Source organism: Physeter macrocephalus, unplaced genomic scaffold (genome assembly GCF_002837175.3).
Source record: "Physeter macrocephalus isolate SW-GA unplaced genomic scaffold, ASM283717v5 random_925, whole genome shotgun sequence".
Lineage (NCBI taxonomy): Eukaryota > Metazoa > Chordata > Mammalia > Artiodactyla > Physeteridae > Physeter > Physeter macrocephalus.
The window spans coordinates 1-25,000 of record NW_021146811.1 but is presented as its reverse complement, the minus strand read 5'-3'; the positions used below and the strand labels follow the sequence as shown (position 1 = coordinate 25,000).

The window sequence follows — 25,000 nt, the reverse complement described above, 5'->3', positions numbered from 1 at the left end:
AATCACATTCTGTTGCCAGAACCAAAGACCTGACTACAGAGTCTCAAACAAATTAAAGTGACTTTCTTAAGTCTAGAAGTAGGCTATCCACGGCTGCTCTGGTGGCTCCTTGGTTACTAGAGATCCAGGCTCCTTTCATCTTGCTGTTCTGATCTCCTTACAGTGGTGCTTCTCAAACCTTGCTGCATATTAGAATTACCTGGGGGTGTTTAAAATTTGTGATGCTTTGGTCATACCTCATATCAACTAAGTCAGAATGTCTGGGAGTGAGAACCAGGGATCAGCATTTTTTTTTTTTTTTTTTTTAAAAGAAAGATCCCGAGATGATTCAGATGTGCTGCAAAGTTCGGGAACCCCTGCCTTAGAGCATTTTGCCTTAAAGTCACCAAGGGGCTGCTGGGGCTCAGCCATCATGACACATTCCAGGCAGGAAGAAGGGAGGAACACTTAAAAGGCTGAGTCATTTACCAGTTGAGTCAGCTTTTCCAGAAGCCCCCTCCCAATGATGTCTGCTTACATCTTACTGGCCATTCTTTTATTTTTTTTTGGCTTAGTTGGGTCTTAGTTGTGTCACATGGGATCTTTTATTTATTTATTTATTTACTTACTTATTTATTTTGCGGTACGCGGGCCTCTCACTGTTGTGACCTCTCCCGTTGTGGAGCACAGGCTCCGGACGCGCAGGCTCAGCAGCCATGGCTCACGGGCCCAGCTGCTCCGCGGCATGTGGGATCTTCCCGGACCGGGGCACGAACCCATGTCCCCTGCATCGGCAGGCGGACTCTCAACCACTGCGCCACCAGGGAGGCCCCACATGGGATCTTTCGTTGCGGCATGCAGACTTCTCTCAGTTGTGGCGTGAGGGCTCTGTAGTTGCGGCGCGTGGGCTCCAGTTGCCCTGCGGAGTGTGGGATCTTAGTTCCCTGACCGGGGATCCAACCCGTGTCCCCTGCATTGGAAGGCGGATTCTCAACCACTGGACGACCTGGGAAGTCCCTTACTGGCCATTCTGAGATGAAGGGAGGCTGATAAATGTAGCCTTTTAGATGGACATATTCTCACCTAAGAGAATATCAGGGTGTATTTAGATAGAAGGGGAGAATGGAAGTTGGCAAGGTAATGAGCAGTCTTTACCACAAATCCCCATCTCAGGATCAGTTGGCATTTCTTGAAATGAAAGGATTTAGATGGATGTGAACAGCTGTTCTTCTCCCCACCTCACTGTACCCTGCCAGCCTAGCTCAGGTTGGGTGGGGTGCTCTGGCGGCTCTGAGGATGTGGCCAGAAGGAACCTTAGAGAAGACAGAGAACCAGAGCAGGGAAAAGGCTTGCTTGGGGCAACCCAGACGTTCATGTGAGGGTCCAGCTTCCCATCTGCTAGTGCTTGTTTGCTCCTCCTCACCCCAGCACACTGTTCATTCGCATTTCCGTGAGGTTGTTCATTTCCACTGGTTGGTACCTCCCTCCACTAGCAGGTGGCTCCTTTCAGTCCCAGCCACAGGAGAGCTCTGTGGACCCTCCTGGTTTGGGGGAACCAGAAACTGAGGGACCAGAAACCATGATCTACCTCATCTTTCTGCCTCTCTGCAAGCCCACACCCACATGAGCCCAGGCAACCCCACTGCTGTTTGCTCAATGTCTAATCCTTTGTTGGGAAGTTCTTCTCATTGTCTGACCTTACTTCAGCTTGTTGTAACATAATCTCTTATCAGAAAGATTCAGAAGCTGAGGCCTCTGACCTGAACTTGAATATCTCTTTAGCTCTGAGACTTTTCCTATGTGAAACTCTAAATGAAGGCCCTTATCCCATCTCTGAGAGGGACATCTGGAGGGTAGACTTGGGGAGGGAGCTGGATTCTGGTGTTCCAGTAAAATGCAGGGGGCCTCTGGGGAGGTCAGTTTATCTCTAGAAAAACACAAAAGCCCACAAGGCAAGCTGAAGTTCTGTGCCATCACAAGACCTGGCTTTACTCTCCTTTCTGGAATAAGGCCATGTATTCCAGACACAGAGAAGGCCAGGAGATGGAGCTTGAGGGTGTGGCAAGAAGTGAGCTCAGCTGCGATACAGTGGTCTTAACTGACCCAGAGGCACTTGAATCTCAAGGTGTCTGTGCAGGAAGAGACTAAGACCAGAGAAGGTAAGGTCAAGGTCACACAGCAATTAGGTGCCAAGGCTGAAGTTAAAAGTCACATCAAAGGACTTTCCAGCTGGATCTTTCTCATTCTCCTATATTATCCTGTGGGCTCAGGAGAAGCAAGGACACATCTGCATGGCATTTATAAGCTCCCATGAAGTTCAAAACTGCACTGGCATTGTCAGAGCCAGAAGGGAACTTAGATCAAATATAATAATTTGTTAGAAAAGCAACCTGAGGCCTAGAGAGGGCAAGAGAAGTCCCCAGACCACATAGCAAACAGGCAGCCCAGCTTGGAATCATGGAAGGTCAGAGGTAATGGGCTTAGAGGTTACCTGGCCCTAACTGGTCAGTTTTTAGAGGCAGAAACCAGTGGTCAGAGGTGAAGGGGCGCTCCAAGCTCTACCTGCCATTGAATACACACTTCTCTCCCACTTCTATCTCCCAAGTCATATCTGGGCTCTAGGATACCGAGAGGAGTGTGTGTGTGTGTACGCGTGTGTGCGCACATGTGGCTTAATGTGCCAGGGACAGCAGGCAGGAGACGTAAGAGGCTTTCTCCAGATCAAGCCACCCACCTCCTTCTGGGGCATTCAGAGGCTACAGTGAGTTCTCCCCTCCCCTCCTGGCTTCCTCCAGTTCCCCATACAGCCATGGCCCCTGGCGTTGCCCACTGGCACAGTGGCCTCGGGGGTGTTGGGAGGGCTCAGCCCTGAGGGATGCCCTAATCTTCCTGAAGCACCGAAACCCTGCCTGGCTCACTCCCTCACTTTCTCAGGAGCTGAGGGAGCAGGGGCTGTGAGGCTGTCCAGGGCGAGGGTGGGCTGCATCTCCCCACAGTCTCCTCCCCTTCATTCTGTCGGAGCTGGGGCCGGTGAAGCTCCTTCAGGCTCCCTTGAAGAATTATAGAGCCAGGGATGCGGGGCTGAGGGGTGAAAGGAGTGATTGGTGGGGAGCCCTGGCTGCTGGTGGAGATCAGTGTGTGTGTGTGTGTGTGTGTGTGTGTGTGTGTGTGTGTGTGTGTCTTTCTGTCTGTCTGTGTATGGAGAACCATTGGCAGGAGATAAGCTGTTCTCACTGGGTACCTCAGCAGGAGCTGAAATACGTTCCCCAAGTCCTCTCTACGCTGGGCATGTACACTTCATCAGTATTTTTCGTGCACACGTAAATATACATGGACATGCATGTGCTGAAAGTGTGCATTATGTGTGATCATGCCCACAAGAACATGGGTTTATGTGCAGGGAGTCATGTATGTATGTGTGGGGGGACTGCAGGCCTCTTTGGGGGCTTCTTTGGGTCCACCTTTATCCCACTGCTCCTCTGGGCAGCCCCTGGTCATCCTTGCCTTGGTCCCCGGGCAGGGGGCGGGAATGGGCATCAAGCACTCTGGACCGTCAGCCCAGCGCTATGTCCAGCCTGGGTTATAACTGCCCACCACTGCTTCTGGGAGACCTGAAGTGGGGGGCAGGGACAGGCTGAGGCTGGCCTGAAGCTCCTGGCTAATTTTCCCGGCCTCCATCGATCCAGAAACTTCTCCTGAGTCTATTAGCAGTCGGCAAGTGAAAATATCCCCCATTTCAAGCCCTGACCTGAGACAGGGAGGAATCCATAGCAATTTGTTCAAACAGAGGAAAGCATTTCCCTCTGATTTGTATTCCAATTTATTCCAGGCAGGAAGGGGGTCAGGGTGGGGGAATGGGGAACCCTGGCACGGCCAGAGCTGGGCCCAGGCCGTCCCCCTCAGCCCCCCATGCCAGCCGGGGTGGCAGCTGGTACTCCCTATGGCTCCTGGGGGTGAGGGCTGAGGAGGGGAGGATGGGCCCCAGCAGGGGGATGAGAAGAGAGACCCTTCCCAGCAGGCCCTGCTTGGCTGGAGAGCTTAGTTGTGGATGTGGTTTTCACAAAATACAAAGCTGCCTGCTCGGAACCTCTCTCCCCGCACCGGGGCCTGTGCCAGGTGTGTGCTCACCCGCTGTGCCTGTGCCAGGGTGGGGGTTGGGCTGAACACATGGGCACAGTGGCCCCAGCTGGGCTGAGCGGCAGGGGGGCCTCTTCTTCTCCTGAAGCCCTCCCCAGCCATCCTCACAGGAACAGAACTGCCCAGGCTCAGAGGGGAGCTGGCACCTTGGAGAGTCCCCTTGCAGGGCAGGGGGCCCTTCACCGCGGGAGCCCTGAGCACATCTGCCTGACACAGCGCTCACGCTTCATTCCTGGCCTGAGCAGACTGGAGCTCACGGGTGTCCTAACCAGGGAGTCTCTTTTGAGCACCCAGGATAACGTTAGCTCTGGCTGACATTTATTAAGTACCAACTACTTGCTGGGCACTGGACTGGTGCTGCTAAGCACCCAGTTTTGGCAGGGTCCAGGCGTCCTCCTGCACCTCACTTTCCTCAACCTCCTGCATACTTCTGTCACCTCCCTCAGCCATCTCTGCTCAGTGTTTTCAGTTTCTCCTGGGAATCACTTCTCCCTTCCACCTGCGGCTGGCCCTAGCGACCGAGGGTCTCAGGACTGATGCCTCTGCAGCCCCCCTTTTCCAAGGGCCTCCACAGACAGGCCAGCTTCCTTTCTTCTGGATCACTTTCTTTGGCGCCACCTGGTCTTCCGCTCCCCGCCAGGGCCCAAGCCTCTGCAGAGGTGGCTCCATGGCAACCAGAGAGGAGGATTCTGGGAACGGTCAGCCAAGTGGTCCTGCAGCTTTGCCCCCAACCCCTGCTCTCCACTGTTTCCTTCCCTCATGCCTCAGTGCCCCAGGGAGGAGAGTAACCAGAGAAGTTCTTCACACCAAGGTGTCAGTGACTAGCAGCTCTGAGGTCAGCTGTCGCTCATGACTTGCCAGGCTCCATGACACCACCGAGGTCTGATTTCAGAAGCAAGCAACTAAATATATCAGAGTCATCTCTCTCGCTCAGGTGGGAGTGTCAGAAGCAGTGTGGCCTGAAGGCTCATAGCAGAGGCTTCTGCAACAGGTCTGGGTTCAAGTCCTGCCCCAGTCACTCACTGGCTGTGTGATCTTGGGCAGGGTATACTCTGTGCCTCAGTTTCCCTGTGCACAAGCAAATGATAATAATAGTGCTCCCCTCAGGGGGCTGTGGTGAAGAGGAAATGGGAACTTGTGGAAAACCATTCTGAGCCCAGTGCCTGGGGCTTTTCAGAGGAGGCACTGCTAAGTGAGTGATTCCAGCGCCCAGGCCTGCTCAGGCCTGCTTGAATGAGTCACAGAGGCTGCCACCAGGGAAGTGGCAGGTGAGGCTCTATGTACAGGCATGTGACACAATACTGGGGGAAAGACCGAGACCCTGGTCCTGGAGAAAGTGTGGCAGAATTCCACCCCTCCTCCCATCTTCCTCTTGGGGAAGTTTATAGCAAGAATGTTCCCTTTGAGCTACTTTATGAGTTGGGAGACAGGTGTGTTTTGCACCCAGCCCTTTACTGCCACCCACATGGCTGCCCATTCCAGACCTCACTTTCCTCCTAAGAGGCAGTGCCCCCACCTCCTGTCCTTAGCCCCCAGGAGCCTCCTAATGGCAGTGACTTTTCTGTCCCTGGCTGTGATTGAACTTAGGTCCAATTGGCCTCCCCCATCCACAGGTCCTTCACTTTTCTCCCCCAGCCGACTGGGTTTCAAGACATTTACAAGTTGTTCAGAGACTTGGCATGCTGAGATCCTACAGTGCATGCCACTTATGTGGTTTCTTAAATTTCAGCCAAAAAAGGAGAGAAACCCTTCAGTGATGGAAGAAAAAAATAATGAGAATACTTAAGCAGGGGGGCAGGTATTATGTTTCCTGATTTATAAATATACCTGATGCTGAAAGAAAATATGTTCCCAAACTTTATGCTTCTGGAATTGACTCTTGAAAAAAAAAGAAAAAAAAGATTGGTCATCCCTTTCAGAAATTTAACGTGCTTTCCCTCTCAGGGGTGTTCTCCTTTTGAAAGGGATACAGAAAGAGAATGCACAAGTGACTATTTATTTATTTATTTAAAAAATTTATTTATTTATTTTTTGGCAGCGTTGGGTCTTTGTTGCTGCACGCGGGCTTTCTCTAGTTGTGGCGAGCGGGGGCTACTCTTTGTTGTGGTGCACGGGCTTCTCGCTGCGGTGGCTTCTCTTGTTGCGGAGCGGGGGCTCTAGGCACGTGGGCTTCAGTAGTTGCGGTGCACAGCCTCAGTAGTTGTGGCGCACGGGCTTAGTTGCTCCGTGGCATGTGGCATCTTCCCGGGCCAGGGCTACAAACCCGTGTCCCCTGCATTGGCAGGCAGATTCTTAACCACCAGGGAAACCCGCGAGTGACTATTTAATACGCTGGTGCTGATGAGTGGTATGAAGAACACACAAAGCAGGTAAGGGGATTGAGAGTGATGGTGGTGGGGGCAGGAATGCTGTCTTAAAAAGGGTGGTCAGGGAAGGCCTGTCTCAGAAGAGAGCTGAAGGAAGTGATGGGGTGAGCTCTGGAAATCCGGGGAAGAGCAATCCAGCAGGGGGAGCTGCAAGTGCAAAGGCCCTGAGGTGGAAGTGGGCTTGGTCTGCGTGAAGAACAGCAAAGACAGCAGTGTGGCTGCAGCTGGGAGGAGGGCAGATGCAGGGTGTGGCAGGCTATTGAAAAAGCTATGGCTTTGACTCGAAGCGAGAGGAGACCCACGGTAGGGTTTTGAGCAGAGAAGGGACAGGATCTGACCTAATGTTGTAAAGGGATCCCTCTGGCTGCTTGTGGAGAACAGACTGTGCCAGGCAAGGGAGGAAGCAGGGTAGAACTCTCTGGAGGCTGCTGTAAAAATCCAGGCAGGGGATGGTGGTAGTGGTTTCTAAGACCAGGTTGGTGTTTCAGGGGTCGGATGCAGGATCAGTTCCGAAGGTTGAGCTGGTGGATTGGGCATGGGATGTGGACAGAGAGAAGGCAGGGATGACTCCCAGGTTTCTGGCTGCCAGTGTGTTTTCAGTGACGGAGGGTGAGGAATGGCTCTCAGGCCTTGGGGGTGTGGCGGGGTCACTAAGTGCTGTCCTCCTGAGGTCAATGGATGTGGACAGAGGCATAAAGTTAATCAGGCCCTTGCATCTCTGATCCCTGGTTTTTAAACCTTCAGAGGCAATCCTCCTCCTGCCTCCTGAGCTGGGCTGAAGGTCCAGCCTGGAGGAACTACATAGGGGCTGCTTTAAGAGGTTTCAAGCAGTCAGGTTGTGAGACCCATAATTCTACCCCCCAGCTGGGCGGGATGATGCCCAGGAACCCACAGTAGCCTGGGGTGGAGGTGGGGGGGACCAGAGTGCTGCCCCGCCAGAGTGGCGGTGGTAAGCTCTTCAGAAACACTCTCCTTCTGTCCCCTGTCCTTCTGTCCTGGCGTCTAAGGCCCCACCTGCTCTTAAGCTGCAAGATTGATTTTGCTTTCAGGGTTGTTATTATTATTATCCACTTAAACAACTTCATAGGAAAAAAAAGGAACCCAATGACCATCAAACATTAACCATTCATTCTAAATTCCCTGCCCATACCTGTCAATATATTTTTACATAGCAGTAAACAGTGGTCCATTCTGCTCTCTTGACTGACTTTATCTCCTACACACATCTCCTGGTATTGACTGAGCCCTCAGACCTGTCAGCTTGATGGCCGCAGGGCACTCCCTGCATTGATGCGCTGGAGTTTGGTCACCATTTCTCCAGTGCTGGGCATTTGGGCAGATGCCAATTTCTTCTTCTAAATAGCTCTGCCATGAATATCCTTATGTGAATTACTTTTTCCTTTTAAATTATTTCCTTGGGGCTTATTCCCCAAAGTGAGATTGCCTAATAGGTCATAGGATAGGAACAGTTTTATGGTTCTCATTTCGCACTGCCGGCCCGTGCTACAAAAAGTTTGATCCGGGCTTGTGCGCAGCCCAGCCACAGTGGATTTTTATCATTTTAATTTATTTTCACTGGTTTAATAGGTGCATTATGGCCTGCTTCTTAACTTCCAGTTTTTACTTCCAGAAGCCATATTTGGGTCTTTTGAACACGTAATAATAATAAGACCTGATCTGTGCAGAACTTTACAGTTTACATGGCACTTTCTGATATGTCATCTCACTTGAGATGACATATCAAGTGAGACACTATGAGCCTAATATTATTGGCCTCTGTTTTATATGATGAAATGGGGGTTTAGTCAAGTTAAGTGCTGGAGTGGAACTTCCAGCCAGTTCTTGCAGGTTGTTTGTTTGTTTGTTTGGTGGTACGCGGGCCTCTCACTGCTGTGGCCTCTCCTGTTCCGGAGCACAGGCTCCGGACGCACAGGCTCAGCGGCCATGGCTCACGGGCCCAGCCGCTCCGCGGCATGTGGGATCCTCCCGGACCGGGGCACGAACCCGTGTCCCCTGCACCGGCAGGCGGACTCTCAACCACTGCACCACCAGGGAAGCCCTTCTTGCAGGTTTGGTTGGAAAGAACTCCCACCCACTTGCCACCATCCTGTTCTTTCAGAGGGCCCAAACCCCCCGCCCCCCCACCATCCTGTTCTTTCTTAGGACCCAGGTCCCCAGATGCTCATTTCAGCCCAGTCCAGTGCCTCAGCCCCCTGTCTCCCTCGGTTCCCACAGCCAGGCCTGTGTCAGTCTGCAAGCTGTGCCCTGTGCTTCAGGCTTGGGTCTCAGCTCGGGGGGTGGGAGGAAATCACTGGGCTTTTGGGTCATAGGGGCCTTTGAGGGTTCTTTGCTTTAGCAAGGCCACTGCTCCCTCCATTCCCTCGCCCAGGGCTGGCCAAGGCTCTGCATTCTGGGTTGGGGGCCTGGACCTGGCAGTGTGTCTCTGGTCCCACCCAGGATGTGCCCCATCCCTAGTGTTGGTCACAGGTACACTGGTGCCCAGGTGACTGAGCCTCAGGCTCCAATAAACAGGGTTACTCAGGGGCCTGTCAGGCTCTACACTGGAGGCTTCAACTCTCAGACTAGGGGGACCTTCTCATGGTGAACACACCCTTAGGTATGCGTTTGGTTTTATTCTGCTCCCTTCTAACTATACTTCTAGAGCATCTACTAGGCAGCATGTGCTGTGATTGGTGGATTCCATTCTTATTGTATTTAACACTCTCAATAGGGAGTATTCTTATGCCCATTTTATAGGCAGGAAACTGAGGCTGTAGACTAGAGAGTTAAATGATTTGCCCCAGGTCACACAGCAATTATTGCAACAGTCTGAATGAGAACCGCTGTGTCTACTCCAGCCCTGCCCCTCCCGTGGGCTTGGTTCAATAGGTATGCTTTGTCAGTTGGAAGCTTGGTCACCTCCAGAACTTGGCCCACTGCCAGAGTCCAGAGCCAAGTGAACTGCAGTGATGGGGTCTCCAGATCTTGGTGGGGTTGCGTAGCGGGACCCCAGCAGAAAATTTTTACACGAGAAACCCTATGTCCATGGGCCCCACAGCCCTGGGCCAGGCAGGCTCAGGTCCTGGGTTCCAGAAACCATTCTCTGCTCTGATGGGTGGTAGCCTCTCTCTCTCTCCATCATCCTGGATGTTCTCCTGGGGAGAGCATTCCTTCCAGTGATTACCTCTTTCTGTCCACATTGACGTTCTGGTCTCTCGGGATTATGGCTCTTGCCATCCCCCCAAAGTAGACCTCTTCATTCAGTTTTACATTTTCCTCTTACAGGCCCTTGGAACAGGTTCCCAAAGGGTCCCAGGCTATATGATCAAATGGAAAGGGAACTGAAATTTATTGAGCACTTACTAGATACTAGTGATTATGCTCTGTACCAAATGTGCATTATCTCGTTTAATCCTCACAACCCAGAAGTTATTTTCACTAGAGCTGAGATGTAGTATTATCCCCATTTTACAGATGAAGAGACTGAGGCTTCGAGAAGTTAAATAACTTGCCCAAGGTCACATAGTTATTAGAGGAGAGATAGAGCCCTACGTCCTGCCCCTCATACTACACCATCTGGGCAGCCCCTCAGACTTGCATTTACAGCTTCGGCTCAAGCAGTGCCCAACTTGAGGCATGTGCCTTTCTGATCTCTCTTCCCTGAGTGTGCTGCCTATAATGTTAGCACTGTCCTAGGGCACCTCATTTGTTGACAGTTTTGATCTCCCTGCCCACCAGGGAGAAAGTCCCTTTATAGTTTCCCCCAGGGGACCTCAGAGCCCCCACTTAGAGGGCTTTCTGGTGGCCTGTCCTAACATCCCTGAGTTCATTAGTTGTGTGCAGATTAGACTTCCACTGGTATGCAGACAGTGAAGATTCTATGAGTAGAACCTGGCACTCTCAAAACCTGTGTGCCTTCTGATGGGGCCAGGATGTAGGTGCAGCGGTGCCAAACCTTCCCAGGGACGGGGGTACAGATGGATTGGCCACCACTTTCAGCAGTGCCAGGCTCTGCCAGAAGCATCAGGCTCTGCAAACAGTATCACCTCCTGAAAATGGAACCAGGCCTTACACACAGCAGCAGACTCTGCGAGCCCTACCAGGCCCTGCCTCTGACTATGAGAGCAGAGCTTGTTTTCATGCTCAATCATGGTGATAGGCTGGCAGCCTGTGCCCTGATCTTTCAGCTGTGGCTGCTTTCCACACTCAGTGACAGTGCTCTTGGACCCGGAGGTCAGAGATACATACATACTCAGGTTGGGGAGAGATTTTTGAAGCCAAAGGGGAGGTCGGCTGAATGTGGATCTGGTTTTGGTAAGCAAAAAAGACTTACTGCTGAGAGCAGACTTTAATAGAGTCGGCAGCAAGGGGAGGGCAGAGGTGCTTCAGGGAGGGGGATGTGCCTGGCTGCCTCTGCATTCTAGAGCCGAGGGCAGGACAACAGGTGCTCAGGAAATGTTACAGAAGGGATCCATGAATCAATGGTAAGTTAACAGGCGATTGTATGTGCCTTTGAAGGGCTGGGAGGCCAGGGAGCAAGAGGGAAGATGGAGAGAGAATCATCCTGGACCAAGGTCTAATGCCCTGAGAGAGTGACCAGAGGTGGATGGGGCAGGGTGTGCTGGTGCTTCCCATCAAGATGACTGACATTAAGGTGAGGCCAGGGGAGGTGGTACTGGTGGGGGGACTGGTTCAAACTTATTTTCCCAGCATGGAATTGGAGCCTCCCCTAGACTCCAGAACTCCTGAGAAGCCACCTGGCCTGCCCCCTGGCCAGCGGCCGAAACAGAGGGCCAGGCTTCAGCCAGCTCTGCAGACGGGGCTGTGGGGAGGGCAGGGCGAAGCCCCACTGTGGAGAGCACAGAGAGCAGGGTTAACTTTCCCGAGAGGTACACATTTGATGGCCTGTGGTCCGCAGGAGAGGTGTGTAGCCTCATCCCTAGCAGAAGGAGGCCCAGGCGGAGCCAGCCAAGCGCCTGCCCTGAGAGCCTCCTTTCAGACCCTGGCCGCCATTCTCTGAGCAGCTAATTAAAAGAGAACAGCCTGTTAATATTTCAGCACTGTTAACTCTGCTAAATTATTAAGTGTCCATTTGCATTACATACAAAAGAGGATCGATAAACATGTGTGTACCAGGAGCTGGGAGAATGAGGGAGGAATAGTTTCTAAGGATGCCACGTGGGACAGGCCCAACCAGTGACTCAGAGACTATGTCCTGCACCTGGAGCCCTGTGTCCTCAGCACAGTGCCAGGCACTTGCAAACTGGAAATGCATGGAGCTTAGCATAAAAGTCAAAGAGTCAGATGGACTCCAAATCAGCAGGGTGTCCTTGGGCAAGTTACTTAAACGTGCTGAGCCTCAGCTTCCTCATCTGACTAATGGGAACAATAATAGGCTTGTTGTGGGCAAAAAATAAGATAATAGATATAAAACACTCAATAAAACGCTGGTGCAGAGTAATATTATTATTATGTATATATTATTATGTGATCGTTATATTACGGTGATGGGAGGGAGACCTGAGACATAGCTCCAGCTCACAGTAATCCCTCTTTGTTTCCTTTCTGCCTCTCAGCAGGCCTTTATAGGTATCATTCTTATCCTCGCTCTTCTAGACTATGCACTTCCCTAGTGCAGGGCCTGGGTGCCATAGCTCTCTGTACCCCCAGCACCAAGCTCAGCACCTCACACTTATAAGGATTTGTTGAATGACTATCTGATAGAAGCTAGGACCAGACCACAGATTCTGTTTCCATATCGCCTGGCCCGGAACACTCAGTGATGCTTCTAGGAGGTGGTTAGGGTGATGGCACTTGCCCTGCCATCCGGTAACTGGGAGATAGAACCAACTTCAGGTGGGGGAGTCGGCAGCACCCCCTTCTTCTTTTCTCTCCTTGCCTTCCCACCACTCTGCTCTGTTTGGAAGTTTCCGCAGCCTGCAGACACACTTCCCCTGAAAGAGTCAGGAGAGGGAAGCAGGACACCAGATCCCACTTGGTCACGATTAACCTTTTAAAATTTAGGGTGGGGAAGAAAGCTGATGTGATGGGGCTTTTAATCAAGGGTTTTCATTCCCTTTGCTGTCTGTCAGCCTTGCTTGGCTCTACATCCTACTGTTGCATCCTCATGTACTTTGCCAGCGTCCCCCATCCCCTTGGCTCGCAGCTGGGGAGAAGATTCTCTGATGGGGGACGGGGATCCTTGATGAAATTCCCCTTCTAGGTTCCAGTGAGAATTCTCTTCAGAAGGCCACGGATCAAGCTGGAACTTGCCTTAACATGCGTCCTTGAGAGTTTGTGGCTTCCTCACTGGGCCTCCTGGGTGCTGGCAGTCCCCACCCCTACCTGCGGTTTGGGGTGTACACTTTTGGAGGTAGAAAGGAGTGAGCTGATAGACCAGAAGCATCTGCCAGGGACTTGCCATTTCTGCTCAGTTGCCCTCCTTAGGATGCTGCCTCATTGGTGACATGCCTCATACCGCTGGTCACTCTCAACCAAGGGGCTGGGGAGGGGAATGTTACTTGACTCCACAGCCATTATACTCTGTTAAGAAAGAGCTTTATGGTCAAGTGGAAAGCACAGGATTAAACCAAGTTACATGGATGTGTTTACTGCAGGACTTTTCAGGGCCTTTAATAGTATACTCTTGTGTGCTGAGACTCTGAGAGGGAGAAGATGCAGCATCCTTATTTGGCGATGGGCTGTCTGTGAGCATTTTATGGCACACAGGTTTGGCAGACAGTGTTTTCCTTTTCCATGGGGTTTGTTGCTAAAGCTTGGGAGAGTGAAATAGCAGAAGTCTCATAGGCCAGAGAAGCAGGGAAATTGTTCCACAATCCTTCCTATTTTCTATCCACCAGCGTGGCCTCAAGCAGAGATAAACAAATCCAGCAGTGCCTCTGAAATTCAAAGGGAGTGTGTTACAAATACAACCTCTGAGGCCCGCCCCTGAAGAGTCAGGGCTAGTGGTTCTGCATGGGCCTGGAATATGCATTGCAAAGGGCTTCCCTAGTGACACAAGGCGGGGGTAGAGGAGTCCATGGAGGGCAGTGAACTGAGTTCCAAGCTAGTGGGCAGAAGGCCTGGGTTCGAGCCCCAGCTCTGCTACTGTCCTGTGTCTGTGAGCAGTCCGCATCTCTTGCTCCTATTTAATCATCTCAGGAGCTGTCATTTATTGACAGAACACATACTGTCTGGCCAGATGTTTTACATATATTGTATTCAACCCTCACACCAGCCCTGGGAGAAGGCATTATTGTTCCCATTTTACAAATGAAGAGGCTGAGGCTCAGAGGGGTTAAGTAACTTGCCCAATGTCACCCAGCTAGTGGGTAGCAGAGCCAGAAATCAGTCCCAGATTGTCTGTTCTTTCCACCTCTCTCCAGGAGATTCCTCCTCTGCCCACTGTTCCTTTTGTCACGACGCCCTGCTTTAGGGTCACCTTAGCACTTAAACACACTCTGAAACCACCCGTTCATTTCTGTTTCCTTGTTTGCCATCCATCTCCCCAACAATGCTCTTTCAGAGATGGTCTTTTTTCGCTTTTCATGACAGTCTCTCTAGCGTCCAGTGCCGCGGCCTGCTTTTGTTGTTTGATAGACTGAATGAAGGGATTATGTCATGGTGCCTCTTGACTCAGGCCCCGGCCTGGTTGCCTTTAGAAACAGAGAATGTTGCTGCTGGTAGTGACTTCCCGGGGTGTGTAGAGCGAGAGGTTGAGGCTCAGTGGGACAGAACCCCTTTGGGGGTCGGTAACTTGGTGGGATCTCTGTTGGTTTAGGGTCAGAAAGCAGTTCCAGCCATTCCAGGGGCGAGCAGAGTGGGGGAGGCTGATTCATGTTAACGAAACTCAGTGAGGGTGATGGACAAATTGGAATGTCTATGCCAAGGGGGCCTGAGTACTTTGCAATTAGGCAGCACTTGCTCCAGAAGGAAAATCTGAACCGGGAAGAAGTCAGCCATGGGAAGTGGTTCATCAAGTAGGACTCAGAGTAAAGGGAGTGGGTAGTTGTAATGGTTAGTGTCAACTGAGGAAGCTGGATAACATCAACGGACAATGTCATCAAGGGGGGGGGGTGGAGGCTCTTTTTAAAAATCTAATTGAAGTGTAAAGTGATGTAGTAAAATCTTAAGCAAATACCCTGATGCATTTTTACATGTACATCCACCCGTGTAACAGCCGCTCAGATTAAGACTATGAACATTTCCATCTCACTAGATGGGATCCCATCTCCTCCCCAGAAACTTCTCTCGTGCCCTTCCTAGTAAATAATCGCCCACCTCCACCCAAGGGCAACCACTGTTTAGATCTCTGTTACTATAAGGTTGGTTTTTCCAGTCTCGAATTTCAAATATATGAAATCATACACTATTTCCTCTTTTATGTCTGAGCTCTTTCACTCAAATTGTGCTGTGAGATTCAACAGGGTTGTTGTGTCTATCTGTAGTTCTTTTTTTTATTTCTGTGTAATATTCCATTGTATGAATATGCCAGAATTTATTCATCCTTGCTGCTCTTGATGGACATGTGGGTTGTTTCTTGTTTTTAGCTATAATGAATAAAGCTGCTATGAATATTCTTGGACCTATTGTTTGGTTGTCATAGCACTAATTTCTATTGGATACATACCCAGGAGTGGAATTCCTGCATCATGGGGTGTACACTTGTTTAGCCTGAGTAGGTGCCGCCAAAATCTCTTCCAAAGTGGTTCTACTATTTTAGAGTTGGACAGTCTTAGGAGTTAATGTCATTAAAGGGCGTTAGATAATCTTAGTGATGTCATCACCCATGATGCCAGCTCATAGCCCAATGTCCAATGAGGAAGAGTACCTGTCAGATGGCCAGAGGCCTTGTGTCTGCTGGCCAGGCCCCATCTTTTCTGGCTTGAGCTGGCCAGGCCCTGAGAAAGTCCAGCTCTCCAGCTCTTTTTCAGTATTCCTTATCAGTCACCAAAGTGTCTATCATTACAACACTGCCTGGCTACGGGCAAGCCACAGTGTCCAAGATTACAGCTTATCTTCCATTGGAGCCTGTTAAATCAATGTCTTCCTTGTTGAGAGGCACCCCAGGCCTCTTGCAGACATCCATGCAGCCTTCTGGGCTTATCAACAACTGGCACACACATCACACATTGGTGGGTTGTTTCCTGAGGACCTTGGACACAGATGGCTATCTTTTCCAAAGCATTTTCATTGCAGGGGGGTGATAGTTTCAGACCCATTCCCTAGATTCCAGGGTGCATCTTATACAGGGACCACGTGCTGTTTCTAAAATTCATAGAAAGTATGAGTTGGAAAAAAACCTCAGAAGTCATCTAATACACTCCCCTCCTATAGGTGGGGAAACTGAGGCCCATGAGGTTTGACTTGCCCAAGGTCACACAGCTTGTCTCCTGACAACTAGCCTAGGTTCATTCCTCCATGGCAGCCAGACTGGACACTCAGACTCTGGGTTGGTAGCAGCTGCCACTGTTTGCAGAACTCGCTGCTGTTTGCAGAGACTCTCATGGTTAAACACAGCCTACATCACCCCCAGATAGCTGCCCCACAAACTTCTTGATATGTGGCCGGGCTGCCTCTGTGGACCCACCTCTGTAAGGAGTTCATGACTGTCCCATCAGTGTTGGTTGGAGAGACGCTGTTAAGGTGCTATTTGTGGCAACAGTAGAACACATCAGAGTTCTACTAAGCACTTCTCATTTATCCTGTGTGATGATCACATCCACCCTGTGAGTTCTCAGGGTTGGTAGCATTCTCTCCATCTTAGAGATGAGAAAATGAAGGTCCAAAGATCACTAGTGTTTTACCCCGGGTAATATGGAATATAAGACTGCCCTGTCAACCTGCAGGAAGCCCCCCCTGTTTTCTGAGGGCTGGTTCAAAAGCTGCCTCTTCCATAGAGCTTTCTGTGATTCTTTCTCCAGCAGACAGTGATGTCTCTCTCCTCTCACCTCCTCTTTACCTTTCTTACAATGCTTAGCAACTTCACCATGGCATATTCCTATAAATTCATTCATTCAGTGCACACTGAGTACCTGCTACATTCAAGGCTTTGCGCTGGGGATACCAAGGTGTGAAGCTCATGGTCTGGTAGGCAGAAAGATAAGAATGCTGAATTTGGTAGACACGCAGATTGATGCTTTGTTGTTGCACTGGAAAAGTGATGGATACAGAAGGAGGGAGGTAGGTCGATCGTGGAATGCTTCCCGGAGGAAATTACACATTTTATGAACAGGTTTTATCTCACCTCCCTGCACCTCTTTAGGGCAAGGACTCAGTTTTCACCCTCTTGTGTCCCTCTCGTGCCCTGGATTAGCTCTCCTGCCTCCACTCCCTCCACCCTCATATGTGAGCAGACAGGTTTGAAATTGGGGGCCTTGCCCTCCTTCCCAGACCCCAAGTACTGGTGGGCTGGGGCCTGGTTTGCCTTCAGGACAATGGGGCTAAGACACTGAAGGAGGGCTATGAACTTTTCTGGTGCAATCATTTTCCCTTTGGGTCCCCCAGCCATATCCCAGCTCTAGTCCCCCAGCCCTGGCCACTGTGAGAGAGGTTAGGGAGGATCCAAAGTCTTGTGAGAGCTTCCAGGCCCCCGGTGAGAACTTCTCTCCCTTGAAGAGGAGGCTGGCGTAGGTTCAGAGAGCAATGAGGGAAAAGTAACAGGCGTTTGGGTGAGGGGAATGTGCAGTCCGTGGGGCTGGGGGATATCTTAGTTAGGTTCGCTGAAGGTTGAGCCTCGGATGGTTGGTGGCAGTGAGTTCAGGCAAGTGATTTTCTGAGAAAGTGCTCTAAGGACCAACTGAAAGGGGACAAGGGAAACAGCCAGGTGAAAATGTGGTTTAGTCGACTTAGTCTCAGCCTGTTCCCCGGGGTGGGGGTAGGGAGCCTCTGGAGCATGAACAGAGCCGCGGTCACCCCAGCTTGAGGCAAGGTGGCTGGGCTTTTGCATCATGTCCACCAGTCATTGGGGTGTGTATGTATTGGGGAAGGGATGACCTCCTAGGCATGTCTGGTCCAGGCAGCTCCCACTGGTTGAGGGCAATTCCCTGGGGCAGGTGAGCTCTGCATGCCTAGCAGCTAACACAGCAGCTGGGGATGAAGGCACCTGCCAGATACAGGGAGCTGGGCAGAGCACCAGCAGCCTGCATGACAGGGGGCTGCTAAGACATGATGCTCACTGGGTGATAACCACTCTGTACAGATTACAAAGCCCCCTCACAATCCTCAGCTCATTGAAGAGCACAGATCTCTTGCAAGGGCCGTGGGATGGGGAGGAATTGCCCCTGTCCTGAGCCCCTGGCCCTTGTGGTCTGGCCCGGGGCCCTAGGAGGATTCTTTCCTGAGCTCGATGGGATCAGGCCTCTGAGGGATGTCATGGAGAAGTCTGGGCTGACCCCTCCCCCTGACACACTCAGGAGGGAGCTTTAGACCCCCTCTGGCCTCGGTGCCTCCTGTCTAAACCTCCCCGTCTCCCGCCAGCTCCAGCCCAGGCTCAGATCGTGCACGCAGGCCAGGCGTGTGTGGTGAAAGAGGACAACATCAGTGAGCGCGTCTACACCATCCGGGAGGGTGACACCTTGGTGCTGCAGTGCCTTGTCACCGGGCACCCTCGGCCCCAGGTAAGCCCCTGGCCTGGCTTGAGCAGGCCCCTCCTGACCCACCCGGCTCTGGGATCAGAAGAGGCAGTGGGGAGCTGTGACTAGAGACAGACAGCAGCAAGTCAACAGAAGACAGGAGCCTGGGGCTTGGGGAAATAGCTGGAACATAAACTCTGTGGGGAAGGGCTAGAGGCTGTGGGCTTACTCACCTGGAAATATTGACGACTGAGGGCAAAAACTGAATGTCAGTTGTTCAGTTCCACTCCATTCCCTGTATCTGTTGAGCAGACACTCTCTCAGATATATACCTTCAACCACTGTTTGAAGGCAGACCGTGTGCCAAGCACGATGCTCGTTACTTTCTCCAGTGTTTTCTCTTTGGAGCCTCGCAACCGTGCTGTGAGGAAGGCATCAGGGCCTCAATTTTAAGCTGAGGAAATCGAGGTTCAGAGAGGTTGGGTAAACTCCCAAGGTCCCCAGCTCTTGTGAAGGTGGGAGAAGAATTCGAATCCAGAACCAGCGTTCTCTGTAGCTTGGTCCACTTCCTCCTACTTCAGGAGGCTTCCAGTAGGCAAGCCCCACACTTTTGACATTAAGAGACTCAAAGCTATTAGAAAGTAACAGAAGATGAGTATCTGGAAAATCTGGGTGGATTTTGTCCCAGACTAAGTGTCTGGTTCAGGCAGGAAGTATTGGCTGGTTATCACTGAGAGCTGACAGGAGGAGGCAGGAGGGTGGGCTGGAGGGATGGGTAAAATTTGCTGGCGAGCTGCGGTGACCTTTAAAAGCAGCAGAAAAGGTTTTGATTGGATCCTAGGAAGCACAGTGATTGCAAAATCCTTTTCTGGGGGGACAATTTTGGGAACAGGGACAGCTTTAGTAGGATGGTCTTGAGACAAAAGCAGATGGACAAGAAAACTCCTAAAGACTTTTTCAAACTGAAACTATCATCACCGCTTCCTCCTTCTTCACGGTTTTTTTTTGGAAGTGAAAACAATGCTGCCAGTCTTCAGGTTGGTGTTTGCATAGGTGTGACTTTAGGGATGATCCTCCCTAAAGCCAGGGAGGCAGCTGGGCCACCTCTCCCTCAGGCTGCACTGGCCATCTGTGTGTGTCCCCTTGTGCATCACATGCAGGAGTCGTTTGTGGCTGTGGCTGGGAGTCCATGCACCCATTTTTCTATTTCCATTTGTAGTTTCATTATTCTTCCTGCTACCTAGGCTCAAACCCTTGGGCTCACATTTGACTCAGCTGCATATCATTCCCCACGCCTAGCCAGGCTCTGAGGCCTTTCTTTTTACGTCTCTTGCATGGGTCTCCTTCTATTCCTCATTACCCCTTGAGGTTAGACCTTTAGTCTAACCACTGAAGTAGAACTCTAACTGGCCTCCCATTCTCCTACATCTCCCCCTCCAATCCATTCCTGCACCCTGCTCCCAGAATCATCATCCTTAGACCTGCTACATTATATCACTCCCCTGCTCAGAAACCTTCGATGGCTCCACATTACCTACCAGAACCAGTTCAGGCTCATAGGGGTGGAACTAAAGACCACCCCACAATCCAGCCCCCACCTGCCTGTCCTGTCTGATCTCCCATGGCCATCCTCCTCACACCCCGTCTTCAGTGAACCTGTCCAAATACACCCTGTTCATTCTTGCTTTAGCCACTGCTCTTTACCTGTCCTGAAATGCCTTCTAGTGCCTTTTTGCTCATTTCATTACAATAAATATTTATTGAGCACCTGCTATGTGCCAAGTACTGTGATGGGTCCTGAGGATACAGCTGCACTTCCTGTTGTCATGAAGCATCCAGTCTAGGGATGGAGCAAGTATCATCTCATAGCCCACTTTGTTGTCAGATAGAGGGATGAGTGGGCATGGAATTCCCTACTCCAAACTAATAGCAAGAGAGAGGGACTCTCTATGGTTAAAATGAAGAAGAAATCTATAGCGATGGTAGTGAGCAAAAGCTGAAGAAACTGGTACTTGGAGGGACTTAACTGCATACTCACCTCAGGGGTAGTAATATGAATACACACATGGGGGGGTAGGAGCTGAGGCCACAGGCCCATCTATGACTGGAGCTAGAACTGGACTTCTTACCTAAAGCTGGAAGCTTGATAAGAGTGGCACCACCTATGAATGGGGACCAGAAGATCTCTGCCCCATAGCCCAGAGTCACAGCAGGGAGCAGACTTTCTGCTTCAGGGTGTAGGTGCAAGCAGAGTCACCTATGAGGGAATAACCCTAATCCAGTCGGTGTCTTGCACTATCCAAGTGGTGAGGAGACCTAAAGCTGAGAAACTAATATAAAAACTGGGACTTCCCTGACGGTCCAGTGGTTAAGACTCTGTGCTTCCAATGCAGCGGGTATGGGTTCGATCCCTGGTCAGGGAACTAAGATCCCACATGCCACAGGGCACGGCCGAAAAAAACCCAAACTGGTTGAAACCTGTGAATGCATATATCTTGGGCATAGACAACCATAAAGCTGCACCACAGACAGGCCTGTCAGGGCCCAAGTGGGAGTTCTGAGGAAGAGAATTCCTACTGAATACAAACCCATGGGGTGAAAGTTTAAAGCATATCTAAAAATACAGTGCCAGGAAAGCCATTCCATAGACCCAAATAATTGAACAATTCACATCTGAGAAAACAGAGATAATATAGCAATATGAAAGGATCTTTAAAATAAATGTGTTTAGAATGTTTAAAGAGATAGTGGAAGGAATAGAATCTATAAGACAGGAGATTATAAAACCTGATCAGTTAAGATATGGAAAAAAGCAAATAGAAATCCTAGAAATAAAAAAATAACATAGTCTTTAGAAAAATTTGGCCTCAATACCATAGAAGTAGCTAAAGAAGAAACTGGTGAATTGGATAATAGATCCAAGGAAATCAGCTACAATGCAGTATAGAGAGGACAAAGGGATGGAAAATGTGAAAAGCAAGTTGGGAGACATGGAGGATAGAATGAGAAGCTATAACAAATTTAGGCATTCTAGAAGGACTAGAGAAAACTTAGAAGAGGCAATATTTACAGAGATAAAGGCTGAGAATTTTGTAGAATTGAAGAATGGTATGAACTCTCAGATGGATAAACCAAGTCCTAAGCATTTGTAAACAAACCCCATCTAGATAAATCATGGTAAAACTGCAAAATGTCAAGTATGAAAAGCAAAAACATTTTCATGGTCTTGTTCTTTTTCCAAAGCACCCTCTGATCTACATCTGAATGTCCTGAAACTGCATGTAGCCTTCCCCAAGTTTTGTAACCCCTGGGTCCATGAGGGTAGAGTTGAGGGTGGTGAGGAGATGAGAACAGCAGTGACACACCATCACTCCTGCCAAATTCTATTGGTCACACAGACCATCCCTGGTACAAAATGGGAGGAAAGTACAGAAAGGTGTGAATACCAGGAGGTGGGGACCACGGGGGGCCATGGTGGAGGCTGGCTATCACATAGACCTCTTTCACAGATGAGAAATCTGAAGCTAGGAGATGAGTAACCTACCCAAGGCCACTAAACTAATAAGTGGAATAACAAAAATTTAATCAAATTCTTACTTTTCCAGGAATGAATTATATACTCATTTAGTCTTCTCAGTAAGTCTAGGAAGGGAGTAATATTTCCCTTTTACACATGCGGAAAGGAAGGCAGGAGAGGTTGGGTAACTTGCCCGCAAATCCATGACGTTTACAACTGCACATACTGCCTTTTTAAAAGGCTCCCCAGATTCCCCAGGCTCTTCACTGAGAGGTCCTACCTCCAGCGTGCATTCCCACGAGGCTGTTTGGGTTAGTTTCGCAGGCCTGTGTATGCCTTATGTGCACTCGTGGAAAAGTATGGGGGTGGGCGGGGAGGGGAGCCCCCTCCCCCCTCCCCCTTCCCCCTGTGCTGTCTGACTCTGCCCTACCTGGCTGGCCCAGGTGCGTTGGACCAAGACCGCGGGCAGCGCGTCGGACAAGTTCCAGGAGACGTCGGTGTTCAATGAGACACTGCGCATCGAGCGCATTGCGCGCACGCAGGGCGGCCGCTACTACTGCAAGGCCGAGAACGGCGTGGGCGTGCCTGCCATCAAGTCCATCCGGGTGGACGTGCAGTGTGAGTCGGGTCTGCCTCTTAGTACCCGGGCCAGGGGCCTGCTTCTGGGGGCTCAGGCTGGGAAGGAGGAGTGGGGAGAAGGGTGGAGGAGTGGGGAGAAGGGTGGAGAAGTGGCACCTCCGTGGAGAACAACTGTAGAGACTTTCTCTTTTCCGGGATAGAGAAGGGCATCCGTGATGTTCCTTTGACGTGCACTACCTTATACCATTCATCCATTTCTATCTTTAATCCCATACGAACCTTGCAGCATCCCTGCAAAGTGGTCAGGGAGGACAGGACAGGTTGGATTATACCCATTCCACAGATGAAGAAGCTGAGACCAAAGGCTTGTGACTTGCTCACTGCATAGGTCTCTTCTCATTATGGTCCAGTGTCCTTCCCACAGTACCTCATGTCTCTGCTTTTGTCCCAGGGCAGCTCTGAAACTTCCCTACCCCAACACCTGCAGGACCAGGCACCCCTCAGTCCTTGCTGCAGGTTGAATGGGAAGCCCTCAGTCCCTGCCTGCCCTCCATGGATATTCCCTTGACCACCCAGAGGCTATCTCCCTTCTTGCCATCCGCCTCTGTGCCATCCAGGCTGACCTAGGTACCCAGAAGCTGTGGGGCCAGGCCCAAAGGTCTTAATATCTACAATGAACCTATCCATTAAATACACCCCCCTGCCCCAAGTGGGACCTGATAAGAGTGGTGGAACCCCAGGCCCTCTCTTCTGTCCCCCTTCAGCCACCCAGGGGCCTGACAAACCCTGGGGCTGAGGGTCGTTTCTCAAGTTATTGCAGCTGGAAGGGTCTGGCAGGCATGGCCTGATTTCCAGTGTGCAGCTGCTTACTCCATCCCATGATAGGAGGGTGAACTTAGACACATACATCCCCCCGCCAATGCAGGTCCCTGGGGAGGGACTGCTGAGAAGCCAACACATCCAGTCCCCTGCCTCTGACAGGTTGCTCAAGCTTTCAGGGCTGGGAGAGCATCTGGCTCTCTGGAAGCATCCCATGAGGGTAGCTTCACTTTCCCTGAGAGCTGCCAGGGGCCCAAGCCCTCCACATAGGGGGTCATGCATCTGACTCCACTGGGGCTGTGCCCTTGCAGACCTGGACGAGCCAGTGCTGACAGTACACCAGACAGTGAGCGATGTTCGAGGCAACTTCTACCAGGAGAAGACGGTGTTCCTGCGCTGTACGGTCAACTCCAACCCACCTGCCCGCTTCATCTGGAAGCGGGGCTCGGACACCTTGTCTCACAGCCAGGACAATGGGGTCGACATCTATGAGCCCCTCTACACCCAGGTCAGGATGGGCGGCAGCTGGCTTGGTCTCCTCATGGCTCACCCCACATTCTTCCTCCTGTACTCCACAAGGGAGGGGGCCAGGGGGGCTGAAGCCTCACCATCTGGAGTTCCAGGGACTGCCCTGACTCCAGTAAGTTTCTTCTGACATCAGAAGCAAGCATTCTGATTGGGCTTCAGACCACCTGGGGCAGACAAAATCGAGACGGAAAGGTCAGGGAGCAGTGGTGAGGACAGGAGAGTCCTCAAGGCAACATGTCCTCTAAGAAATTTGCCAGTCAGGAAAGGCACCTCCTGGGGCAGACAAGTCATCCCTGCCTGTTGCTGGCTGGCAGGGTCTTTGGAACGCACGGGCAGGAACAGCAGGAGTTGGGGTAGAAGGATGAGTCACTTCCCATGGCTCTCCTGCAGTCCTAGGAGATGGTGATGAAGCCATCCTGCAAGAGTGAGTTTTCAGAGGCAGCTTTCCTAGGTGGCTGTCAGAACTCCACATGTAGACATGGCCTGTGGGGCCAGCCCTATATTTATATGGGTTGTAAGACAGAGCAGGATTCCCTCCTTACCTTTCCATTTCCTAGAATGGGGAAACTGAGGCCTGGTCCTGACCAGTGTGTACCAGGACACCCTCAGACCCATGGAAGCCCAGGGTATGGGGAGTGTGCCATCCACCCCAGGCTCAGTCCTGAATAGGAATTTGCTTTAGCCTCTGGTGCTTGGTGAATGTGTGTGAGACCCAAGCAGGCCCCTCACCCCAGTGGTCACTGCCCAGGGGGAGACCAAGGTCCTGAAGCTGAAGAACCTGCGGCCCCAGGACTATGCCAGCTACACCTGCCAGGTGTCTGTACGCAACGTGTGTGGCATCCCGGACAAGGCCGTCACCTTCTGGCTCACCAACACCACGGGTACAGGCACTTCCCCGCCCATCCCCTTGCCCACCTGGGCTGAGTCCTCAACCAGGAGGTGGTGCCCACCCCATGCAAGACTCCAAGCACATCACCACGAGTGTTTCCCCTCCTCCCTCCTGCCTGCTCCTTCCCTTCTCCCCCTGCAGGCCTTCCCCGGCCCCCATTCCCTCCCTGATTCTCCTCCCCCACATCCGACCCTGCCTCACGGTCCCCTAAGACCCCATTCTTGTCCTCCTAGCACCACCAGCCCTGAAGCTGTCTGTGAACGAAACTCTGGTGGTGAACCCTGGGGAGAATGTGACGGTACAGTGTCTGCTGACAGGCGGTGATCCCCTGCCCCAGCTGCAGTGGTCCCATGGACCAGGCCTGCTGCCCCTGGGTGCCCTGGCCCAGGGTGGCACCCTCAGCATCCCTTCAGTGCAGGCCCGAGACTCTGGCTACTACAACTGCACAGCCACCAACAATGTGGGCAACCCTGCCAAGAAGACTGTCAACCTCCTGGTGCGATGTACGTGGCTCCGGAGGGGTGGAAGGAAACTTGGGAAGCAGACAGGGTCCCTGTACCTTGGGAACTGGAATGGGAAAGGGACCTGTCTGCTTCTCCTTGGTAGGGGAGGT

At 51.4% G+C, this 25,000-nt stretch overlaps 1 protein-coding gene across 1 annotated transcript; it reads left to right on the top strand.

The window, feature by feature from the left end:
* Positions 1–17,960: 17,960 nt before the first annotated feature.
* Positions 17,961–24,890, top strand: LOC114485513 (MAM domain-containing glycosylphosphatidylinositol anchor protein 1; the record flags this gene model as incomplete). Its single annotated transcript, XM_028487069.1, has 5 exons — positions 17,961–18,100; positions 22,016–22,190; positions 23,282–23,478; positions 24,247–24,379; positions 24,621–24,890. Coding segments are annotated over 5 exons (915 nt in total), but the record flags the coding sequence as incomplete, so codon positions are not given.
* Positions 24,891–25,000: the final 110 nt, after the last annotated feature.